The sequence below is a fragment of the Dipodomys spectabilis genome, unplaced genomic scaffold (assembly GCF_019054845.1).
Source record: "Dipodomys spectabilis isolate Male_0828 unplaced genomic scaffold, ASM1905484v1 ptg000098l, whole genome shotgun sequence".
In the NCBI taxonomy this organism is placed as follows: Eukaryota; Metazoa; Chordata; class Mammalia; order Rodentia; family Heteromyidae; genus Dipodomys; species Dipodomys spectabilis.
In genome coordinates, this window is record NW_024870775.1 from 9,338,655 (window position 1) to 9,354,021 (window position 15,367).

Sequence of the window (15,367 nt, forward strand, 5' to 3'; positions counted from 1 at the left end):
AGTAGATTATAGGCATGAGCCACAAGCACCCAGCCTGAATGCTGGTTAATTGGGGATGGGGTCTTGTAGACTTTTCTGCCTGGGCTGGCTTGGAACCTCAATACTCCAGATTTCAGCCTCCTGAGTAGTATTATAGACATGAATCACTACACTATTATTACTATGATTATTTATTACTGTTATTATTATTATCGCCTTGCTATGTAACCCAGGCTGCCCTCAAATATGTGATCTCTTGCCTTTGGCTCCTGACTGCTGGGTTTACAGCAGGTGTACATCATGACATCCTTGCATGGGAGCATCTTTCCTCTTTAGCCATAGCCTATGCAGTGGTTGTTTGCAAGTGGTCTTCTTTCTTTCTTATTCCTCTTCCTGGGCTTGAAGTCAGGGTCTGTGTACTGTCCATGATATGCTTTTGCTCAAGGTTAGCACTCTACTACTTGAACCAAAGCTCCACTTCTGGCTGTTTTGGTCATTTATTAGAGATAGAATCTCAGACTTTCTTGCTGAGGTTGGCTTTCAACCATGATCCTCAGATCTCTGCTTCTTCTTCTTCTTCTTCCTCTTCCTCCTCTTCCTCTTCTTCCTTCTTCCTTCCTTCCTTCCTTCCTTCCTTCCTTCCTCCTCCTCCTCCTCCTCTTCCTCCTCCTCCTCCTCTTCTTCTTCTTCTTCTTCCTCTTCTTTTCTTCTTCTTCCTTCTTTCTTCTTCTTCTTCTAGTCAGTCACAGGGCTTGAACTCAGGACCTGGGCACTGTACCTGAGCTGTTTTTACTCAAGGCCTGTGCTCTACCATTGGGCCACAGCTCCACTTACATTTTTCTGGTGGTTAATTGGAGATGAATCTCATAGACTTTCCTGCCTGGGCTGGCTTTGAACTGTGATCCTCACATCTCAGCCTCCTGAATAGCTAGTATTACAAGCCACTGGTGCCTGGTGGTCTTATTTCTTTTGTCCCCCTCTCCTCATCTCTTAAGTAATCTAACCTTTTAGATGATTCAAAGCACACCCTAGACATTGCACCTGCTTTTTTGCATATTCTGTGGTTTTTTTGGATGCCTGAGTGGTCAACAGGTGAGGGTCCTATCTGGGAGAGGCTGTCCTCCCTGCAGGCCCCAAGCTTTCAGTTCTCCATTATTTGGAAACAGAGCAAAATTACAGAGACTTTAGCAAATCACTGACTCCTGAAACCACTTTTCCCATGGTCTGGTTCTAGCTGGGTGGCTCTATGGGGAGATGAAAGTCAGTTCTGGGCTGCCCCTCACCCCTACAGTGGAATTTTGAGAGACTCCAGAAAATAGTCGCTGGGCATCCTCTCACGAGGAAAGTTCTGAGCACGTTGGGTCAGCTCTGCCTGTTACACTGCTTCTCTGGGCTGCCATATTACATAGGGTTTAAGGGGACTGCTTCAGTTTCCCCACCCTCCTAGGAGACAAATGGAAACCAGTACTTGCTTTGATATGCATGGAGGTGGGCAATCTCTGGGTTAAGAATTCCCTCTAGGCACACATCCTTAGCTCATGGCCTCTCCAGAGCCTGCCACTTGGCCAGGGAGCAAGGTGCATTGACTTATAGGCATTGTCGCAGAAGGCTGAGTTCAGGGGATGGTGGCTTGCAGGCTGGGCAAGCAGCCAGGGATGGACACAAGTTCCCAGCCTGCATGTTGGAGCTGGCCTCCAGCAGTAGGCCTGGGGAGGGGGGGGGCAGCGTCTCCTCCTTCTCCACACCCCACAGACGTGGATGTGGGATGTGGGGAGAGAGATGACAGGGGCTGTGCTGAGGCTGGGTGAAATCAATTGGACTCAGTTCCTGGCACTGGAGCACTTTCTCTGAGTCCTTGTAATTTCTAGGTGGCATTAAGAAAAAGAAGAAAGCTTCATTGTGGTCTTGGACCCGTGGAAGTTATATGATGCCGTGTGTGTGTGTGTGTATGTGTGTGTGTGTGTGTGTGTGTGTGTGTGTGTGTGTGTGTGTGAGAGAGAGAGAGAGAGAGAGAGAGAGAGAGAGAGAGAGGGGAGAGTCAGGGATCAAATCCCCTCCTTTCAAATGCCCCATAAATGCTGTACTGCTGAGCCACATCCCACCTGTGTCCAGCACCAGTGACCTTTGTGGTAGTGTCTTTCCAACCTGGCTGTGTTCTTTGGTGTACATTGTGCCTTCTGTTTCTGACAGTAGAAAAGTAGGCATGATGGGGCTGGGAAGGTGGCTCAGTGGTAGAGCGCTTGCCTTGCATGCCTGAGGCCCTGGGTTTGATTCCTCAGCACCACATAAGCAGAAAAGAAAAGCCGGAAGTGGGGCTGTGGCTCAAGTGGTAGAGCGCTAGCCTTGAGCTGAAGAGCTGAGGGACAGAGCTCAGGCCCAGAGTTCAGGCCCCACGACCGGACCCCAAAAAAAATTAAAAAAAAAAAAAAAAAAGAAAAGTAGGCATGAAATGTCCTGGATGCTGTGGCATGCTGTGGTAACTGGGCACCATGGTGGGACAGGAAGCCTTCTGGTGCGCTGGGGTGTGCAGACCTGTGCTCTCTCCAAGGCAGCACAGTTGCCACGGCAGCACAGAAGCTTTCCCAAACTCAGGCCTTCCATTCGCACAGACACACATGGAAAGCAGAAAGGCAGAAGGGGCAGGATGGAGTGTAGGAGGGCCTTGGAGACACAGTTGTTGGGAAAGGTGGTAGAAATGATTGTGGGTAGCCAGATGTGGTGGAACCTGTCTGTAATCGCAGCACTCAGGAGGTGAGTGCAGGAAGAGCTGAAGTTCCAGGTCAGCCTGGGCTACATAGCATGGCTCATAAAACCCCAAAAACGCAGCCCAGGTGCTGGTGGCTCATGCCTGTAATCGTAGTTACTCAGGATGCTGAGATATGAGGATTGTGGTTCCAAGCCAGCTTAGACAGGAAACTCTGAGATTCCCATCTCCAAAATAATCTGCAGAAAGCCGGGCAGGAAGTGTGTATCAAGTGTGGGAGGACCGCCTGAATAAGCAGCCTGAGTGAGCTTGAGGCCACAAGTTCAAACCCCAGTACTAGCAAAACAAAAGAAAACAAAACATCAAAAACAAGAAAACAAAGCTGGGCTTCAGTGGCTCACACCTGTAATCTTAGCTACTCAGGAGGCTGAGATCTGAGGATCACAGTTCAAAGCCAGCCTGGGCAGGAAACTCCCAGGAAACTCCATGAGACTCTTATCTCCAATAAACCACTCAGAAAACCGGAAGTGGTGCTGTGGCTCAAGTGGTAGAGTGCTCACCTTGAGCTGAGGAGCTGAGGGACAGTGCCCAGGCCCAGAGTTCAAGCCCCACTGACATAAAAAAAAGAAAATGCAGCCAGGTGCTAGTGGCTCACATCTGTAATCCTAGCTACTCAGGAGGCTGAGATCTGAAGATTACGGTTCAAAGCCAGCCTGAGCAGAAATGTTCATGAGACTCTTATCTCCTGTAAACCACCAGAAAACCAGAAGTGGCGTTATGGCTCAAGTGGTAGAGTGCTCCCCTTGAGCTGAAGAACTCAGGGACAACTCCTAGGCCCAGAGTTCAAGCCCCATGGCCAACAAAAAAAAAACAAAACCCAAACCAACCAAACAAAAATAAACAACATTTGTTGCTGACTGTGGAAGCCACTAGTTTGAAAAGCTCTTGTGTTTCTGGTCTTTTTTGTTGTTGTTGTTGGTCATGGGGCCTGAACTCTGGGCCTGGGCGCTGTCCCTCAGCTCTTCAGTTCAAGGCTAGCGCTCTACCTCTTGAGCCACAGTACCACTTCCGGCTTTTTCTGCTTATGTGGTGCCGAGGAATCGAACCCAGGGCCTCATACATGCGAAGCAAGCACTCTACCACTGAGCCACCTTCCCAGCCCTGGTCTTTTTGTGTTGTGTGTAAATCTAAAAGGAGTTTGGAGAATTTCAGGTCTGGCTTATCTCTGTGCCTGACAAGGCTGGGCTGGCGGCTGCCCTTTGGGATCCGGTGGAAACTTGACTGTTCCCTCACTTTATTCTCAGGACATGGCCAACGATGCTGCCACGCCTCCCGTGGCAGCTGAGGTAGTGGGTGATGCTCACCTGCTGGGCTTCTCTGATGAGATCCTCCTGCACATCCTGAGCCACGTGCCCAGCACAGACCTGGTGCTGAATGTGCGGCCCACCTGCCGTAAGCTCGCAGAGCTGTGCCTGGACAAGAGTCTGGTCCACACTGTGCTGCTGCAGAAGGACTATCAGGTGAGCTTTGGGGCACTGAGGGCTGGGAGCTACGTGCTTGGTCCCTGGGGGAGGAGGTTGTGGAATTGTGGAAGAGGCTCTGGAGGGAAAGTGGGAGGCTGGCAGGAGTGGAGTCGTGGCTGATGGGAGCCACTGGGGCTTAGGCTTTGCCATCAGTGGACCATGGCTCTCCTGTGTGGCAGTATACATGGCAGTGAGTGAGGATTGCTGTTGTTCTGCATTTAAATCTGATGCTTGGCCCTGCAAAGGAAGTGGCACACTCAGCGCCCATGCGCAAGGTGCTCAGGAGGATGGAAAGTACTGCTGTCTTGTGGCCCACAGTCCCAGAGGAGACCTTGATAGCAAGGGAATCCAGGCATCAAAGAGCCTGCACCAAAGCTCAGTCAGCCTGTTTATCAGAGGGTGGTGCTGTAGACGGCAGTGTCTACCTATAAGTGGCTGGATGTAGGTCTCCCTAAGCCAGTCCAAGCCAGGGATTTCTATTTTTGTTTTTGTTTATTATTTTATTTCTGGCCTTTTGGTGGTTAATTGGAGATGAGTCTTACGGACTTTCCTATGCCCAGTGACTTTGAACCTCTATTCTTAGATCTCATCTCCTGAGTAGCTAGGATTGTTTTGGTTTTTTTAGTACTGAGGATTGAATTCAGGGCCTTTGCTTACCTCCTGAACCACGCCCCCAGTCCTTTTGCTTTTAGTTTTCAGATAGTCTCACATTTGTGCTCAGGTGGTAGCAGACTGTGATCCTCCTACCCCTGCCTCCTGATCAGCTGGGGTGACAGGTGTGCACCACCACACCCTGCCCCAGCCAGTCTTTTGAGGAGTATTTACTCAGATGAAAGAAAAGTAGAGGGTTGCTGCAGCTGAGTGAGCTGCGTGGCTCTGGAGTGAGAGAGGCCTCTGCCTAGATGTGCCGGGAGTAGCTGGAGGAGGCTCTGGGGGGTGGTCCACTTTTCTGTAGCTGAGACTGTTTTTTGGGTGGCTGTCCTGGGGCTTGAACTTGGGCCTGGGTGCTGTCCCTGCACTCTTCAGCTCAAGGCAAGCACTCTACCACTTGAGCCACAGCGCCACTTCCAGAGTTTTGGTAGTTAATTGGAGGTAAGAGTCTCATGCACTTTCCTGCCCAGGCTGGCTTTTTTGTTGTTGTTTTTTTTTGTCGGTCGTGGGGCTTGAACTCTGGGCTTGGGTGCTGTCCCTCAGTTCTTCAGCTCAAGGCAAGCGCTCTACCGCTTGAGCCACAGCACCGCTTCTGGTTTTTGAGTGGTTTATTGGAGATAAGAGTCTCATGGACTTTTCTGCCCAGGCTGGCTTTGAACTGTGATCCTCAGATCTCAGCCTCCTGAGTAGCTAGGATTACAGGCGTGAGCCACCATGCCAGGCTCCAGGCTGGCTTTGAACCTTGATCTCAGCCTCCTGAGTAGCTAGAATTACATATAGGAGCTTCAGACACCCAGCCAGCAGCTGAGACTTTTGCCTTGCTTCCTCCTATGTGGTTGTTGTTTTTGCTGATCCTGGGGCTTGAACTCAGGGCCTGGGTGGCATTCCCTGAGCCTCTTTTTGCTCAAAGCTAGTACTCTACCACTTGAGCCATAGTGACACTTCTGGCTTTTTCTTTTTTCTTTTTTTTGGTTGGTCATGGGGCTTGAACTCTGGGCCTGGGCGCTGTCCCTCAGCTCTTCAGCTCAAGGCGCGTGCTCTACCACTTGAGCCATAGCACCACTTCCAGATTTTTCTGTTTATGTGGTGTTGAGGAATGGAACCCAGGGCCTCATGCATGCGAGGCAAGCGCTCTACCACTGAGCCACCTTCCTAGCCCACTCTGGCTTTTTTGAGCAGTTTTATTGGAGATAAGAGTCTCACGGACTTTGCTGTCCTGGCTGGCTTTGAACTGCAATCTTTAGGTATCAGCCTCCTGAGTAGTGAGGATTACAGGTGTGAGCCACTGGTGCCCAGTTTTTCTGTAGTGTTTTGTTTTTATCTTTGTTTCTTTGCTGGGTCAGAAACTCAGGGCCTTGGGCTGGGAAGGTGGCTCAGTGGTAGAGCGCTTGCCTTGCATGCCTGAGGCCCTGGGTTCGATTCCTCAGCACCACATAAGCAAAAAGAAAAAAAGCCGGAAGTGGCGCTGTGGCTCAAGTGGTAGAGTGCTAGCCTTGAGCTGAAGAGCTGAGGGACAGCGCCCAGGCCCAGAGTTCAGGCCCCATGACCGGACCCCCCCCCAAAAAAAAAAAACACAAAAAACAAAAACAAAAAACAAAACTCAGGGCCTTGTGCATGCCAAGCAGGTATTCTGCCTTTAAGCTATACTCCAACCCCACTTTCTTTTCTTTTTTTTTTTTTTTTTGGTTGGTTGTGGGGCCTGAACTCTGGGCCTGGGTTCTCTCTCTGGGTTCTTCAGTTCAAGGCTAGTGCTCTACCACTAAAGCCACAGTGCCACTTCTGGCTTTTTTTTTTTTTTTTTTTTGCATATGTGGTGCTGAGGAATTGAACCCAGGGCTTCATGCATGCAAGGCAAGCACTCTACCTCTGAGCTACCTTCCCAGCCCTTCTTTTCTTTCCTTTTCTTTTTTTTTTTTTGGTCCGGTTGTGGGGCCTGAACTCTGGGCCTGAGCACTCTCCCTCAGCTCTTCAGCTCAAGGCTAGTGCCCTACCACTTGAGCCACAGTGCCACTTCCAGCTTTTTTCTTTTTGCTTATGTGGTGCTGAGGAATCAAACCCAGGGCCTCAGGCATGCAAGGCAAGCACTCTACCACTGAGCCAACTTCCCAGCCCTTCTTTTTTTTTTTAATGTCAGTGATAGGCCTTTAATTTTGGGCCTGGACACCATCTCTGAGCTCTTCAGCTCAAGGGGAGTGCTCTACCACTTGAGCCACAGCACCACTTCCAGTTTTCTGGTGGTTAATTGGAGATAAGACTTTCATGGACATTCTGCCCAGGGTGGCTTTGAACCGTGATCCTCAGATCTCAACCTCCTGAGCATCTAAGATTATAGGCGTGAGCCAATGGTGCCCAGCAGTGTTTTTTTATTTATTTGTGTATTTCTTTTTCTTTTTTTGAAATGGAGTCTCGACCACATAGCCTAGGCTGGCCTCAAACTCCTGCTTCAGCCTCCCAAGTGCTGGAATTACAGGTGTGCACCACTACACATGGCTAGAAAACTGCTTCCTATGGTGGCTGTACCACTTTCCATCCCCAAGGATGAGGGAAAGGGAGGGCAGGCAGCTCCCCCGCGCCCCCCCCACCCCCAGCCACACATAGCACCTGTGGGCCCTGGGCTTGCTTGAAAGCGTGAGGTATCCATGCATTGAGGCCCTTGCTGTGGCTCCAACTCCTTCCCTTCCTCTCCTGCCCCATCTCTGCCCCGCAGGCCAGCGAGGACAAGGTGAAGCAGCTGGTGAAGGAGATTGGCCAGGAGATCCAGCAGCTGAACTTGGCTGGCTGCTACTGGCTGTCCGGCTCCACCATTGAGCATGTGGCACGGTGCCGCAACCTGGTCAGGGTGAACCTCTCAGGCTGCCACCTGACGTCCCTGCGCCTCTCCAAGGTTCTGTCAGCCCTGGAACACCTGCGCTCGCTGGCCATTGATGTGAATCCTGGCTTTGACGCCAGCCAACTGAGCAGTGAGTGCCGGGCCACGCTGAGCCGCGTGCGGGAGCTCAAACAAACGCTGTTCACACCCTCCTATGGTGTGGTGCCCTGTTGCCCCAGCCTGCACAAGCTGCTGCTTTACTTTGAGATCCTGGACCGCACACGTGAGGGCGCTGTGCTCTCAGGCCAGCTCATGGTGGGCCAGAGCAATGTGCCCCACTACCAGAACCTGCGCGTGTTCTACGCGCGCCTGGCCCCTGGCTACATCAACCAGGAGGTGGTGCGCCTCTACCTGGCTGTGCTCAGCGACCGCACACCAGAAAACCTGCATGCCTTCCTCATCTCTGTCCCAGGCAGCTTTGCTGAGAGTGGGGCCACCAAGAACCTCCTGGAATCCATGGCCCGGAACGTGGCCCTGGATGCCCTGCAGCTGCCCCGGTCCTGGCTGAATGGCTCAGCCCTCCTCCAAAATATGAAGTTCAACAACCCCTTCTACTTCAGCTTCAGCCGCTGCACTCTGTCTGGTGGCCACCTAATCCAGCGTGTCATCAATGGTGGGAAGGACCTGCGCAGCCTGGCCAGCCTCAACCTCAGTGGCTGCGTCCACTGCCTGTCCCCAGACTCTCTGCTCCGCAAGGCTGAGGATGACATTGACAGCAGCATTCTGGAGACACTGGTGGCCTCCTGCTGCAATCTGCGGCACCTCAACCTCTCCGCTGCCCACCACCACAGCTCCGACGGCCTGGGCAGGCACCTCTGCCAGCTCCTGGCCCGCCTTGGCCAGTTGCGCTCACTCTCCCTGCCCGTCTGCTCCATTGCTGACTCAGCCCGAGGCCCACCTGCCCAGCCCGTAATGCACGCTGCACCCCGGGGCTTTGGCAAGAAGGTGCGCATCGGAGTGCAGACTTCTGCAGGCCCCTTCCTGGGCCCAGCGGCCCCCCAGCCAGCCTCTGTGTTCTGGTCTCTGCTGAAGAGCCTGCACTTTCTGGAACACCTGGAGCTCATTGGCTCCAACTTCTCCTCAGCCATGCCACGCAATGAGCCCGCCATCCGTAACTCCCTTCCACCCTGCAGCCGGGCGCAGAATGTTGGGGACTCTGAGGTGGCTGCCATCGGCCAGCTGGCCTTCCTGCGGCATCTGACGCTGGCCCAGCTGCCGGGGCTCCTGACGGGCTCGGGGCTGGTAAACATTGGCCTGCAGTGCCAGCAGCTGCAGTCTCTCTCACTGGCCAACCTGGGCATGATGGGAAAGGTAGTCTACATGCCTGCCCTCTCTAGCATGCTGACGCACTGCAGGCAGCTGAAGGACCTCAGGTGAGGGCCTGGGCCTCCCCAGCCTCTGCTGGCCCTTTGGAGGCCTACGGGAGGGTGGTAGGAGGAACTTGGGGCTGGCCTGCAGACCTGATGTGTCTGACACTCCAGGACCTGCCTCAGCCTGTCCTCCGGGCCTCAGAGGTAGGCACAGCCTCAGTGCACAGCATGCACCTCTGAGCTCAGGTCCTTGCAATTATCTGCTAGTTCCTGGGATCTACTTTGCTAAGGCTTCTCCCATTCCGTAACTCTTAACTATTCTGCCTAGTGGAGGCCACTGTTCCTGGACACCAGATCCAGAAAGTGTGGTGGTCAGGATTTGAACCCAGGGCCCTTGACTTGGTGATTCTCAGAGGATGTGTTGCAGTAAGCTGGGAGCTATGGGGTTGAGGTTGGGGATGATTTGTAGTATGCACAGATTGAAAAATCACCTAAACCCAATTGGCTCTGAGCAGCCTGGACTCTGTAGGAGGCCAGAGCGATGGGGAGACAAAGTGGGAGAGGCAGGTGGTAACAAGCTGAGTACTACTTCACCCAGGGGTGGAGGGGGTACCGGTGTCCCACAGGGATCAAAAGATGGGGAGGACAGGGTTGGTGCTTGTGGCTCATACCTGTAATCCTAGCTACTCAGGAGGCTGAGATCTGAGGATTGCAATTCAAAGCCAGCCTGAGCAGGAAAGTCTGTGAGACTTTTACCTTCAGTTAACCAGCAAAAAGCCAGAAATAGTGCTGTGGCTGGAGTGGCAGAGCTCCAGCCTTGAACAAAAAGGGCTCAGAGACAGGGCTGGGAAGGTGGCTCAGTGGTAGAGTGCTTGCCTTGCAAGCCTGAGGCCCTGGGTTCGATTCCTCAGCACCATATAAGCAAAAAGAAAAAGCCGGAAGTAGCGCTGTGGCTCAAGTGGTAGAGCACTAGCCTTGAGCTGAAGAGCTGAGGGACAGCGTCCAGGCCCAGAGTTCAGGCCCCACGACCGGACCCAAAAAAAAAAAAAAAAAAAAAGAGCTCAGAGACAGTGCTCAGGGCCAGAGTTCAAGCTCCAGGAATGGCAACAACAACAACAAAAAAAGGAGAAGACAGATGAGTTTAGAAGCTCAATGTGGACTCCCAGGAATGAGGCCTGCAAGAAGTATAGGCTTGAGCCTCCAAGGCCTCCTTCCTAGGCTGTGGCCTGGGGCTCCTGGTGATCCTGGACCCAAGTGTTGGGAGGGCTTCTTGCTGGATGTTGGACTGTGCTGCAGGGTTAAAGGCTTCCTTTCCAGTATTTCAGTATTTCCCCAGTATCCACCAGCTTCAGATGTATTAGAAAATCTGGACAGACATAGGTGATGTGGTTAGTGGTGCATGCTGAGGTGCAGGCTGCTGCAAGGGCAGCCTGGGAACTCCGTCTCCTTCTGTCAGGCCCAACTGCTGGGGCAGGCCGTCAGGCAACACGGGGCCACAGTTAGTCCAGGCTAAGAGGCACTTAGAGCCTGGCTGTTGTTTCCCCGGACAGACAGACAGCATTTGCTGGGGGCCAGGTATTGAGCTGGCTATCCCCTCCCTGGAGGTTGGTGCCTTCTGTAGCCCACGTCACTAAGGCAGGAAGCTGGGAACAGAACTGAAGTCCTGCCCTTCCCTAGGCCCCAAGGCCTCATAGGGCATAGGCATGTCCTTTGTCACAGTATGACAGGAAGTATGCCAGGTCTGAGCAGAAGCTCGTTCGTCCTGTCCTGCTCCTGACCCAGAACTTTCCACAACTGCCTGTGCCCTGCCCTGTCATTGGAACCTGGTCACACTGAGGCTGCCTGGGTCCTGTTGGCACTGGGGCTTGAAGCCCGGGGCCAGAGCCCAGCTGTCCAAATAGTTGCAGGCTTTGAAGCCTAGGTGTTGTCGGAATTGTCTGCCCCTTGTCCCGGGTCATAGCTTAGACCTGGGCTTGAGTGGATATAGGGGAGGGGTGGCATCCACACCAGGTCCTCTGCCTCCCATGATGCTTGTGAACTGGACTGTGGGGTCCATGCTCCCCCCACCTTACAAGTCTCGCCAGTTCCAGCTGCCCTTCCATCTGGAGAGGAAATGTGAGAGCTGGGTGCAGTACCCTGCCCCTGCACCACTTCCTGACCCCCTTCCTCCTCTCCTGCATCCATCCCTGCAGCCACCTTTCCCAAATCCTGCCCACTTCCTGCTTCCTGTCTGGTGTCCCCCCTGTCTTCTTGTGTCTGCCCTGATTGTCCTGGCCTCAGGAGGCTGAGATCTGATGATCCTAATCCAAAGCCAGCCTAGCATGAAACTATGGTCTAATCACTGAAAAGCCAGAAATAGAGTTACAGAATTATGGCTCTAGTGGTACAGTGCTAGGCTTTAGGGGGGAAAAAAAAGTACTGAGATCCAGTACCGACCCCCACAAAAAAGCAAGAACAAAACAGCAGATATGGATTGGGAATGTGGCTTAGTGGTGTATGAAGCCCTGGGTTTGATTTCTCAGTACCACATAAACAGAAAAAGTCAGAAGTGGTGCTGTGGCTCAAGTGGTAGAGTGCTAGCCTTGAACAAAAGAAGCTCAGGGACAGTGCCCAGGCCCTGAATTTTAAGCCCTAGGACTGGAAAAACAAAACAACAAAATCCTCAGCAGATATGAAGTACGGCAGCCAGCTCCCTAAAAGGCAGAGCATGCCAAGTGGCCATCCCACTTCCCTGCCCCGCCAGCTCAAAGCCCACGCAGGATGCTAGTCCCCTGCGCTACACAGTGGCAGGTGGCTGTGGACTGCCAAGAGCACAGCAACAGGAGCCTCGGCTTTGCACTGGAGTGATCAGGAACTGGGGATGGAGTGGGCACTGGAAGGTGGGCCCTCCCTGGATGGGCCAGGGACTGCCAGCTGCTCTTCAAGGGTGCAAAAGCCCGGGCTTGTGTGGGGATCCCAGCAAGTTGCTGTGTTCATTATGTGTCCCCACCCTGCAAGTCCAGCATTAGGTTCAGCTGCTGCTAGGCAGCGCAGCACAGCACAGCCGTGCCTAGTTTCACAATCATTGGGTATGGATTGGGGAGACAGGGGTTCTGGGATGTGGCTCCTGTGGCCAGGGTACAGCATGGTGGGGGGGGGGGTCGCCCCTTGAGTCCCACCACAGCTCCTGGAGCCTGGTGCACAGAACAGAGTGGCTCCCACAGCCACAGAATGATATCCCAGGCCGCCCCACTGGCTACTGCGGTGCTTGGCCTTGCTGTCCTGGACCCGAGTGTTTGCCAGCTTCCGAGCTGCCGCAAGGACAGGCTTCACTGGCTGTGGGCTTGGGCACACCTGGCGGGCAGAGAAGGGTGCCTGCTTTCCCACGCCTGACCAAGCCTGCCTTGGTGGTGGGGGCAGGGAGGGTGCTGCCCAGTCACCTCAGAACCAGACTGTGCTGGGTGGAAGCTGGGAGCCATAGCAACTGGGCTTGTCATGGCCCTGGGAGCACTTTGAAGGCCTGCTGGGGTCTGAACACTTACTGGTGCCCTGGACCTGGGGGGGGGGGTGCACGGGGAGGGGCTGCAAAGTCACTCCATAGGGGCAGTGTTGGAAAGTCAGGCAGGAAGGTAGAGACTGACCTGGAAGGAGCAAGGCCAGCAGCCCAAGGGTAAGGCTCCCCCAGAGCCTGTGGCAAGAGGAAGAAAGAAAGGTGCTGTCTCTTTGAAAACAGGTTTCGGAGTGCACACCCTGGCACCACCCTGGCTTTTATAGCCCTGTCATCCTGGAGAGACCTAGGTGGTGGCTCAGACCTACAGCGCCACCTGCTGTCCAAGATGGAAGAGGCAGAGTTCAAGCCCCACTACACCCCCTCATCCCCCCCATAAGGAGAAAAAAAAGTTGCTTGGGCTTTCCTGTCTGGACTGGCTTCAAACTGTGACCTTCAGATCTCAGCTTCTTGAGCAGCTGATAATACAGGTGTGAGCCACCAACACCCAGTTCAAGCTGGCTTTTTCTGTTTTTTTTTTTTTGTTGTTGTTGTTGTTGTTTTGTTTTTTGTCTGTCAGTCATGGGGCTTGAACTTTGGGCCTGGGCACTGTCCCTGAGCTCTTCAGCAAGCACTTTACCTCTGAGCCACAGCACCACTTCTGGTTTTCTGGTAGTTTATTGGAGATAAGACTTTCACAGACTTTCCTGCTCAGGTTGGCTTTGAACCACAATCCTCAGATCTCAGCCTCCTGAGTAGCTAGGATTACAGGCTTGAGCCACCGGCTTCTGTTTTGATGTGGGGCCTGCCAGAGCCATGATGGCTGCAGCCCTGCCGTCCAGGGGATGGGCCATTCAATGTTCAGTGTATGAGATACACATTGTTCTCTGCTGGTAGTGCCTTCAGCCCTGACTTTCCTTGGAGTCTGACCTGGGGTCCTGGGGTCACTGGGGACAGGTGAGAACAGACTTGAGGATCAGGACTGCTTCCTTCTGAGCCTGTGAGGGAGCCTCTCCTGTGCCTTCTAGCTTCTGGCCAGAGGTGCCAGGCCCAGTGGGCCTTGTTTGGCCCTTGCCCCAGGCTCTGCCTCCATTTTTACGTGGCCAACTTTCCTTGACTTGATGTAGCTACTGCATTGCATAGCCCAATCTGCCCTCAAACTTCTGATCCTTTTGTCACTGTCTCCTGAGTACTGGGATTACAGGTATGCACCACTGTGCTTGAGTCTTGGCCTTATCAAGAACCAGCCACTGGGTATGGAGCTAACCTCTAGTTATCTCAATTACATTTGCAGAGACCCTGTTTCCAGATGAGGGTGCCCTCACAGGGCCTGGGCTTGCATGGAACTAGGGGACTGGCTGGCCTCTCTCCCCTCCCTCTGGCTCTAGCTGGCCCTCCGTGTACTCCAAGCCACCCAACCCACTTTACTACTTCTTTGATCCTCATCCCCCAGGAGCCCATGGGCCACCACATTCTGGGCGCATCTCAGAACCCACTGCCACAGGCCTCGCTGGCATCTGAACTTAAAAAAAAAAAAAAAAAAATTAAAGCCAGGCACCGGTGGCTCACTCCTGTAATCCTAGTTACTCAGAAGGCTGAGATCTGAGGATCATGGTTCAAAGCCAGCCCAGGCAAGAAAGTCTGTGAGACTCTTATCTCCAGTAAACCACTAGAAAACTGGAAGTGGTGCTGTGACTCAAGTGGTAGAGTGCTCGCATTGAGCTGAAGAGTGCAGGGACAACGCCCAAGCCCAGAGTTCAAACCCCATGACTGACCCAAAAAAAAATTATTATTTTTTTGCTCATCCTGGGGCTTGAACTCAGGGCCTGGGGTGCTGACCCTGAGCCTCTCTGTGCTCAAGGCTAGTGCCATTCCACTGGAGCCACAGCTCTACTTCAGGCTTTTTCTGAGTAGTTTATTGGACGTAAGAGTCTCACAGACTTTCCTTCTGGGGCTGGCTTTGAACTGCGATTCTCAGATCTCAGCCTCCTGAGTAGCTGGGATTACAGGTGTGAGCCACTGGTACTCAGTTTAGAATTTATTTTTGGTATGCATACCTGGAGCTGGTGGCCTTGAGCCTGTGGCTTCCAGCTGGCTCACTGCATGGGGGGGCCCTCTGGGTCTCCCAAAGTCAGGATTTCCATGGGAGACTCAGGGCACTGAGGCCTCCCCCACAAGCCCTCCCTGGTGGCAGCGTGGTGGGGTGCAGGAGCCCAGCTTGTGTCTTACGCGCTGCCCTCTCTCCCACAGGCTGGAGCAGCCCTACTTGAGTGCCAATGCCCAGTTCTTCCAGGCACTCAGCCACTGCGCCTCCCTGCAGCGCCTCTGCCTTGTGTCCCGCAGTGGCACTCTGCAGCCCGACGCTGTGCTGGCCTTCATGGCCCGCTGCCTGCATGTTGTCGTGTGCCACATGTTCACTGGTGACTCTCTGGCCACCTGCAAGAGCCTGCAGCAGTCTCTCCTCCGCAGGTGAGTAGTCCTGGGTGGCCTCCAAGTGGTCAGGGTGCTTTACACAGCACCATGGTCCCCAGACGGAGTGGGCCTGCAGCCCTGATCTCTTCTTGTGCCAGTACTGGGGCTTGAACTCAGGGCCTGGGCACTGTCCCTGAGCTTTTTCATTTAAGGCTGGTGCTCTATCATTTGAGCCACAGCTCCATTTCTGGCTTTTGGGTGGTTAATTGGATATGAGAGTCTCATGGACTTTCGTGGTCAGGCTGGCTTGTAACTTGATCCTCAAATCTCAGGCTCCTAAGTAGCTAGAATTATAGGTATGAGCCATCAGCACCCAATGATCTCTCTCTCTCTTGCCAGTCCCGGGGCTTGAACTCAGGGCCTATGCACTGTCCCTGAGCTTCCTTTGCTCAA

The 15,367-nt window shown here is 53.4% G+C and overlaps 1 protein-coding gene across 2 annotated transcripts in view; it reads left to right on the top strand.

Annotated features, from left to right (window-relative positions):
* Fbxl18 (F-box and leucine rich repeat protein 18) overlaps window positions 1-15,367 on the top strand; it is a 36,272-nt gene that overhangs the window by 3,178 nt on the left and 17,727 nt on the right. For both annotated transcript variants that reach the window (XM_042686965.1, XM_042686964.1), the window contains exons 2-4: window positions 3,988-4,203; window positions 7,565-9,099; window positions 14,753-14,971. In XM_042686965.1, the coding sequence (XP_042542899.1) occupies window positions 3,988-4,203; window positions 7,565-9,099; window positions 14,753-14,971 (1,970 nt within the window). The remainder of the gene's footprint in view (window positions 1-3,987; window positions 4,204-7,564; window positions 9,100-14,752; window positions 14,972-15,367) is intronic.